The sequence below is a fragment of the Sardina pilchardus genome, chromosome 5 (genome assembly GCF_963854185.1).
Source record: "Sardina pilchardus chromosome 5, fSarPil1.1, whole genome shotgun sequence".
NCBI classification, from domain to species: Eukaryota; Metazoa; Chordata; class Actinopteri; order Clupeiformes; family Clupeidae; genus Sardina; species Sardina pilchardus.
In genome coordinates this window covers 8,384,095-8,393,379 of record NC_084998.1, presented here as the reverse complement: position 1 = coordinate 8,393,379, position 9,285 = coordinate 8,384,095, and the positions used below count along the sequence as shown (strand labels likewise).

Below are 9,285 nucleotides of genomic sequence, written 5' to 3'. Positions count from 1 at the left end.
CGCGCTGCAGCACAGAGAACGCTGAGGTGCAAACCTCACTCACTGCCTCTGTTCCTTCAGTATCCACCACGGAAAACGCAGGGCAGGAGTCCACCTGCATAACAAGGAAGAGACTGGCAGCTGACAGGAGAGTTGGCTCGTATTCCTGAATGGGAATGCTGCACCAGAACAATGCAGTAAATACACCAAGACAATGCTGGGAATGATTATTTCGCACAGCATTGTTTGGTGAATGCCTATGGCACTGCATTGTCTATTGATAACTACTGAAGTAACATATGTTTTAGTCTTAATCAATACAATGGTAAAGACTAAAAGCTATGCAAGGAAATCACTGAGGATTAGAAAATGTCTAATATTTTGCTCTCAACCGAAATCAATGCAGAATAGCCTACGCCAAACACCAGTCGGTGACACCTTGTAGATTTCGCAGACGTTGTTAAAGACAGTTGTGGCATGTCTACAACTTTTAGCACAATGGTGCACATTAGGCCCCGGCTCTATATATAGGTGTGCGCTGGAGGAGCAAACCTCGCTGTAAGGCTGGACAGAACTGGAGCACCTTGTTCCTCCACAGTTCCCGCTAATGCGGAGCTGGGCCACCATACGGCACCAACCACCCTCATACTGCAGGTATGTCACTGGGAGCCTGAAGCGCTCAAGAGGAGTGTGGAACATTCTTTAACTCTGTGAGAACCTCCATCCAGCATATACAAAATGGAGCTTTGCCCGTGTTTATATGTTATAGTATGAGCTACTGTTTTTGTTATTGTTTTGATGAATTCAATTCCTACCGTCAACAAACTGCAACTTAAAAATAAGGAACAGAATTGCAACAGTCTGATTTTTTTGTATGATAGGTCTTACCCACCTTACCGAGGATATCATCTGCACACACCTTTTAGTTATCTTCTATTGGCAAAACCAGAGGAAGGGAAGTGGAACATATTTGGCTGTGTCTACAGTATGTTTGGTAGAGGGTTGCAAAAATCTGTGTAATGCACGCTGCACTGAAGAGTTCTATATATGTAGCTGGGTAAGAATATTTGCAACAAAAAAACTTGACATATCAACTCACCATACACTTTTGGCAACAACTGTAGGACCTCTTAATTAAACCATTCTGAAGTCGGACATTTTGAAAGTGTAGATTTACTGCAGTACTTGTTGTCCTTATTTAACTCATAATTAGTCAATATCCGAAATATTGTTTCTGAATTTCACACAATCGTGACTACATTCAAAGAAATGCTGGCACGCAATGGCGGTTCAGTGACTCTGCTTGACTCAGGTAATGCGAGCCAATAGGAGCGCGAGTCGGTGCTCAAACACGCTCTCTCACGAAAAAGAGGCGGATCTTATGAGAGAAGTACACCTTCCGATGAAGTGAAGATATCAATCTCGCCGATTGGGTAATAGCTGCTTTGCAACTCGGACTCGGGAGGTACGGCTGAACTCGTCGGCTTGCAGAAGGGGCAGGTGGTAGGCTAGTCATCACCGACCCACCTCCGCTTGGCGGTCAGAGCGCACCTCGTTAGAAATATATTTTGTTACATATCTTAAAAAATAGACTCAGCTTAGGCGCGTTTTATTTATATTAATACATGTATTTGAAGTCATTGTTGTAGACAGTGCTCTAAGATGGAAAACGCCCACACTAAAACAGCATCTGAAGTTTTAGAAAACTTCGGTGTGAACGAAAACACTGGACTGACTCTCGAACAAGTGAAAATAAATGTGGAAAAATATGGACCAAATGGTGAGTAACATGTAGCCCATTGCATGTCACGGCAGTGTATTGATGCAGTGCATTTGATTGTTCGGACATCCTTTACAACGCACGCAGCCAAAATTAATTGTGTTTGGAGCGGATAATTCATTTCCTCGTCAGGAAAAGCATTTCTTATTAAAATGGCATATATTACTGCGTTCTGGCAACATGTCTGGACAGAAAGCTTAGTTGTAAGTCGTCATTATGGCTACTTATGGAATTGTTTCGATTGATGGTTGGGTTTGTATTTTAGAATAGTTATGTGAAATTCTCCTAATTGTGTGTAGATGTGTAGATGAAACCAGAAGCTCTCCGATGACGCTCAGGTGAGCGTCTCTGTTCAGGCGAACATACAGCTCCGTGAGTTTTGCGGACATCGTGTGGTTTGTTGGCAAGCCTACTGTCACTGCATGCGAGTAAGAGTCGTGTGCGAGTAAGAGGAGTGGAACCAGGGTGTTTGTATCCAGCTAAGAGCCTGGTGCGTTGCTCTTATTTTTGTTCCGCATGTCGTTCGGTTGCCGTGGCACAATACGCTCACACGGACGTAACATTAACCCTACAGACAAGTTCTCAAACGTCTTAAATTGGCTCAGTAAGATGAAGTATCTTACTTTTCCATGTCAAGTCACAGGAATTGCGTCTGGTTGATTTTTTTTTTCTGGTCTACTAAGTCTATTTAATGCATATGTGACGGATGAATGCACATCTTAAAATCGACCCGCGCCTTGACAAATAATTTTAGGATGGCCTACTTTCATTTTTGTTAGTGAACGAAATGTTTTACAGGAGTTAGATAGGCTACCGCACCTGTGACTGCGATACCCTAGAGAAAGAAAAAAAACTTGAGCAACCAGTTTTACACTTCCTCAATGGTGGAACTGACCTATTGGCATACTGTAGACTACATTGTGAAACTTTTAGGCTCCAATATCCTTCAGTGTTTTGAACGAGGACATGGTCCGTTACGCAGAGCATTCACGGAGTCCATTCTTTTTGTTCTCTTACCGGGATGAAAAATGAAATATGAAATGAGCGTGTGGTTCGTCCGGTGAAATGAGGTTCTCAGTAGCCTCCAGCACTGCAAAACGATGTGCGTGTGCCCCGAACATAATGTGTATTTTGATTCACTGAGACTTTGCTTGATGAAACTTGTCATCAGCAAATGGCATGGTCCTTTGCCTTTTTCTGAGAGGCAAGGTCCGTTGCCGCCCTCGTGATGTTGTTCATTTGGTCCTAGAAAAGCAAGCATTTATTAACTGCCCCCACACCGGTGTGTGTCAGCACAATTTAGGTTGAACTCTGTGTAAGCTCAACACTAAAACAACACTGTTTCTATTTTTAAACACACTGGCCTGTTGTACATGACCGCTACTCACTCACTCACTCACTCTCTCTCTCTCTCTCTCTCTCTCACACTCTCACACACACACACACACACACACACACACACACACACACAATCTCTCTCTCTCTCTCTCTCTCTCTCTCTCTCTCTCTCACACACACACACACACACACACACACACACACACATACAATCTCTCTCTCTCTCTCTCTCTCTCTCACACACACACACACATACACACACAACGGTCTGACTCTTGGCCGGAGCTGGACCAGAGACGCGCCGGACCCGGCTGTGACGGGAGTAATTGCGAGGGCGACAGAGCGGCCCTTTGTTGCATGAGGCTGCGGTGCCCGAAGGCCTGTGGTGACTTCATGGAAAAAGCAACATCTTGTTGAGATAGCGTCTCTCTCTGTTTGAGCTGTCAACTTCCTGCCGGTTATAGCGAAGAGATACATGTCGCAGGGAATGCCCTTTCCTCATTCTGTGTTCACTATGCATTCACTGTGCAACTGTTAAATCCACCACACATACTGCGTATATATTCAAATGTAATTGGTTTTTATTTGATTGTTTATCCTGACTTGATGTGTTTGCAGAGAAATATACAGTACATTGAGGGATATTTAAATATACTGTATATAGATGGAGTTGGCGGTTCATTTCTTAGTTCTGTGTGTCAGAAGTAGAAAACTATTCAAAGGGATGTGTGTTGCATAGTGGTTCCAGATTCATGGTTATTCATGTTCACCTTTGACGCTGAAGCTTTTTAACAAGCCATCTGTAGGTTTGTTTCATTTTTTTGTTCCCTTTGAGTTATTGTTATACATCCTGGAACACAAACGTATCTGTTCCTTTCTGTGCCGTAAACTTGGCCTCTGGCTAAGCTTGACATGCAGAGACGGAGCGGTGCTTGGGAGAACCCCCCTTCTGGAGGGAACCTCCTTGTAAAGTTCCAGCATTCCTTGAAACAGCTCGCCATAGGAGGTACTGTTGCAGCATTCCAGGGAAAGATATACGACTTGCCAGTCTCCCAGACGCAGACATAACATTCCAGTATTAGAACATGAGGCCTTCTCTCCGTGGTCTAGCTTCCAACTATGGGGCCATAAAATAGAAAGGAGTGTGTTTGTGTATGTCAGTTCGGGGTTAGGAGGGGGACGCTAATCAATTTGCTATCAGCTACTTGCATGATATGTCTGTAATGGAATTGTTTCGCTGTGCTGTACGGGAGCAGTGGTGAAGGGTTTTCTGGTGGAACTGAAGGGTCTTTTGTGGTCTATGTTAATAGTGGAGATGCACATGGTTTTAATTACATTTTTATGGCAACACACACACACACACACACACACACACACAACCATACACATGCATTATTTCAGTGCAAAAAAGTTGACTGAATGTAGAGAAGGGTTACACATCTCATGTTGCCACTAGTTATTGTTTCCCAATTCCATTTGATCAGGTGCATAAGCATAAATGATAAGCATAAATTGAGACTGTAACTTTAAGTTGACACATGAAGGTGAGAGCTGTATTTTCACACCTAGACTCGTTTCTCTGTCAATGGCCAAGTCAGTTTGCATGTAGGTCACTTGAAAAGAATGATTTTGTAAGGTTTGCCACATTGGCCAAATGACATGGTTATGGTTGTGGTTGCATAGCCATAGACATGTATTGCATAACTGTGTCCCATTGTTAGGAGACCTTTTAAAACCACACATCGGTCCTCTTTGCAGAAGACCTCTAGCAGGCATGGAAATATACCTACAGTTGGAGGAAATATCACTATAACTAGATTCCAAAGCTGTATTCAAAGTCAGCTATCAATTTCTTTGTGTTTTTCTTAGTCTTTTCTTTTTCCATTTTTCAAGACCTTTAGGTTGATTTAAGCTAGAGTTTAGGTAATTAAGATCAGACTGGCACCCCCCTCCACCGCACACGCACACACACACACACACACACACACACACACACACACACACACACACACACACACACACACACACACACACACACACACACCTCCGCGTGTTGAGCCTAGTACCAGGGGATCCCCGGCTCCCACGTGCTGGCCGACTGATGTCTTCGTCAGCTATTACCTGTTCTTGACCTTATAAGAGTCTTTTAGCTCTGGGTCAGCCTTGTCTAAACAAAGGACGACTGGCAAATAAGTGCTTTGGGAAAGAAATAAAGACACAGGGACAGACATTGCCCGGCACATTGGCTCAGTCAGGGGGCCGGTGAACAGCTGTCTGTCTGTCTGTCCGTCCGTGGCACTCTGCATGGTCCTTTCGTTGACATAATGCTGTTTACTCACTCTCAGTGACAGAAGCTTGTTCCTAAGCCTTTTAAGCCCAAGTCTATTCAGTGCAGGTGCTGCTGCAGACTTGAGTCTTACTCGACAGCCAAGTGACAGTGTGCTTATGTTGGTACCACAGCTCGGGCCTGGCACTCAGTGTAGTTGCCGGTCGAGAGCAACATGGTTGTGTTTTCTTGCTTACTGTAGTGTAGAAGACAGCTTGTGTGTTGGGGAGAAGCGTCTCCTTTCATTGGTTGGCTGTGCCTTTGCCTTTCTCTTTTCTCTGGTGCGAGTTGTGTGCCCGCAAAGTGTCTAGAGGAAGTTGCATCTCTCTCTCTCTCTCTCTCTCTCTCTCTCTCTCTCTCTCTCTGTGCAGCTGTGCACTGAGAGCTGTGGAGAGGATGTTTGTGCTCTCCTAGCTGCGCAATGTGAGCCACACACGCACGCACACACACACACCACACACACACACACAGGCGGGCCGTTAACAGGGCTCTTTTGTAGCCGTGTGTTTGTGGAAGCGGAGCGGCCGTGCCTCCGGCTGGAGGTGGGTCTGATGGAAGTGCTAACCACGCCTGCGTCCGCCAGAGAGAGAGGGAGAGAGAGTGACAGAGAGAGGTGTGGGGGTATAAGCATCACTATAAGCTCGCTTCTCTCGTCATCATCCCTCCATTTTTACGACTGTCTCTTATCTCCTCTCTTCTCAACCGTCACCCTTCCTGTGGGTTACGCTCTATTGCTCTGTTGGCCAATAAGAAGTGTACTGCGTGTAGTAGAACAAACACACATAACACCCTTCAAAACGTTCTGCTTTTTCTACTCCGCTTCTTGTTCTATGCAGCCCTGCTCCTACGAGAACATAGAATGCTGATGTACAGTAGTATTGCTCAAGAGACTACGAAATGCTTACAAGGTGCATGAGCATGATGTGAAAATGTAGTAGGCCCAAGTACATAACTCTAAACCCTTCACTTCTCTAAACGTCTTAAGAATCTACAAAAGGCCTGTACAAGGCCTGCTAAAACATGAAGTATGGAATGATTTGATCTTTGCTTTGTCATTTGACGTGTTTTCAGTAGTTATTTCAACGGTTTTCTACTTTTACTGATACTGTTGGTCTTGACTCATGTTGCATGCATACATTGCATTGCATGCACTTGCAGTCTTAGTTAAACACACAGACTACTGTATGTTTGTTTTTTCCCCCTGCATGTGATGCAGTACTGTTGCACAAGTCTTGAGTCTTATCTTTTGTTATTTTGGGTATTGTCTATCGTTACTGAGCCGATGCCATATGCTTGCGGATGTGGACTCCAGATAAACGAGCGGTGGGTTTCGCCGTCCTCTCCGCCGTCGTTCGCTCGAGCTTGAGTGTATGCAGCGAGAGCGCTCGAAGGGGCCTGCGCCGGCGTGTCACTTGTCTCCGATTCTCACCTCCCACTGCCGAAGTCGCCACCTCCTCTGTGTCGGACCGTTGACTCACTGTCAGCGAGGGGGGGGGAGGGGGGAGATGTCTTTTCAGCAGCACTTGTGAAGTCAGTTCATCTCGTGTTGTCTCTAGCTCTGCGTGCGTTCAGACAGGGCCGTGGCATATAGCTCTGCTCTCGGAGTGTGTAGGCGCTTCAGCCATGCAATGTGTTTTTTTTTTTTTAAAAAGAGCTTTTTTGAAGAGTTTTTTGAAGAACATGCCTTGTTTTATTCAGTCTTCATTAAATCCTTATTTATAAGTTTACGCAATCTTATTGCCCCCTCTGTGCCAGTTGGTTGAAGTATGGCACATAGGAAATCATATTGCATGGCAGCGTTTGGTATTGAATGATGGGGCTATGAAATCCGCGAGATCTTTTGTTACCTATTTTTCCGTGGTATTTTGCCCAGGAAACACTGCTACTTGGCTCTTACATAAAAGGATGTGGACCTCACTTCACCTGGACCTTGCCCTCAGTTGCTCTGCTTTCTTGACTTTGCTGGGTTGCTTAGTAGAGTAGAGTAGAGTAGAGTAGAGTAGAGTAGAGTAGAGTAGAGTAGAGTAGAGTAGAGTAGAGTAGAGTAGAGTAGAGTAGAGTAGAGTAGAGTAGAGTAGAGTAGATCTTTATTGTCATTGTTACAGGTACAATGAAATTGAAAGTGCTCTCCAGGCAGTGTATCATTCATGAAAATAAAAAGAAATCTAAAAAAAAGAAAAAAATATTTAAGATAGTGTTGACGAAAAAAAATAGAAACATATATCATCAGACTTGCCTCGTGATGTGTGGCCCACATCTGGACCAGACTCGGCCCCCTTCCGCTCAGAGGCGTAGTCTGTCCGAAGAGCCACTGGCTCTCAGAGCGGCCCTACGGTCTCCTCATGTCATGGGACATTTGCTGTGTGTGTCGGCGTACATAGCAAACACTAGCGCTAGCTACACTCACTCTGTGCTGTCATGCCGTGGCCTCTTGCACAAGGCCGTCGGTCAGGTAGGGGCACGTCGCTGCGCTGACAAGCAGGTGATTATGAACAGAGGTATGGCAGCTGCCCTCATTGGAGGAAATGAGATACAGCCATGTCAGTGCCTTGCACAAGAGTGGAGGACGGAGCCACAGGCTGTGCTGTGTTTAGGGGTATTAGTGAACATGATTATCTGACAGGATGATGTTGAGTCCCACTGATCTGATCTCTCCTCTCTTTCCAGTAATGTATCGGGAGGGAAAGTGAACATGATGATGATGATTATTCGGCATCGTCTATGGCCATTTCAAATATTTAGTTGATTTAATGATGTCCTCCTCAGAAGTTTAGTCGCAGTGACAAAAGGGAATACACATCAGCAGCTGGAAATTGAAGTTATACTTTGCAGCTCGATATATCATTATGTAAAGTCCGTTGTCGTTTGCTGTAGGCAGAGTGATGATAATGTTGGCACCGGGGATGCCTTTGTTTACGTTGGACATCTGTTGTTTCAGGAGAATGAGATCTGAACTGTGGGAATTGGTTGCTTTTGAAAGGCTTCAGGCTTAGATGTTTGATATAGTTGTGAGGATTCTTTCAGTCTACTTTCTGTAGAGTGCTCAGGTTGGGGCACATAGTAAAGTAGAAAATCATTTCTGCTCAAGGAAGGTAATCTAGGTACTTCAGATATCCAAGGTATTGGAGCAGGACGCTTTGGAACTATCATACTGGTATTATTCTGATTTATTTCTTCTGTTAGTGAGGCTCATTTGGAAGATCACTTTCTTGCTAAAAGTAGTTCTTAAACCATACAGTGTTTTTGTCTGGAACAGTATCAAAAGGTCTGAGATGTTAATTGCTATATTATCTTGCGATCATGTCGTCTGTTATCTTCTTATTTTTCAAGGAGAGTGATAAGAAAAAAGGCTTCCTGCTATCTGTAATGTCTGAAGAGTCTGTGTGTGTGTGCTGGCTCAGTCGATGGCGCCTAATTGAGTGTTAAAACATGGCGGCGGGGAGGCTAACAACAGCACAGCGTCTGGTCCTCTTCCACAGCGACACTAGGCACCTGAGCTCCAGGCGCTGGCTCCGTCTTCATCAGCCCCCCCGGTCCCCGCCCGCCTCTCCCGGATGCAGATTTATGATGCGAGCCAAGGGTACCCCGCGTTTGCTGGAGGGGAGGGTGCTGAGGCGAGCCCTTCAAATCGTCGCCTCTCTGAGTCATCCCCCCCTTACACACACACACACACACACACTCTGTGATGGCCTCGTGCAACACCACCACCACCCTCATCTCCTATGGGTGGCTGTGCTCCACTGTGCCAAAGGTTTTCAACTTGGCACCTTAGCATCTCAATTGTATGAATCGATGCGGTATGACATCTGTCTCGTGCTTGATTTGGTCATCTAGACTGAGATTAGGATAGTACCAGATTAGT

The 9,285-nt window shown here is 45.1% G+C and overlaps 1 protein-coding gene across 2 annotated transcripts in view; it reads left to right on the top strand.

Annotated features, from left to right (window-relative positions):
- Positions 1 to 1,425: 1,425 nt before the first annotated feature.
- Positions 1,426 to 9,285, top strand: part of atp2a3 (ATPase sarcoplasmic/endoplasmic reticulum Ca2+ transporting 3) — a 51,023-nt gene continuing 43,163 nt past the window's right edge. For both annotated transcript variants that reach the window (XM_062536256.1, XM_062536257.1), the window contains exon 1: positions 1,426 to 1,759. In XM_062536256.1, coding sequence (XP_062392240.1) covers positions 1,642 to 1,759 — 118 coding nt within the window. In that variant the 5' untranslated portion in view covers positions 1,426 to 1,641. The remainder of the gene's footprint in view (positions 1,760 to 9,285) is intronic.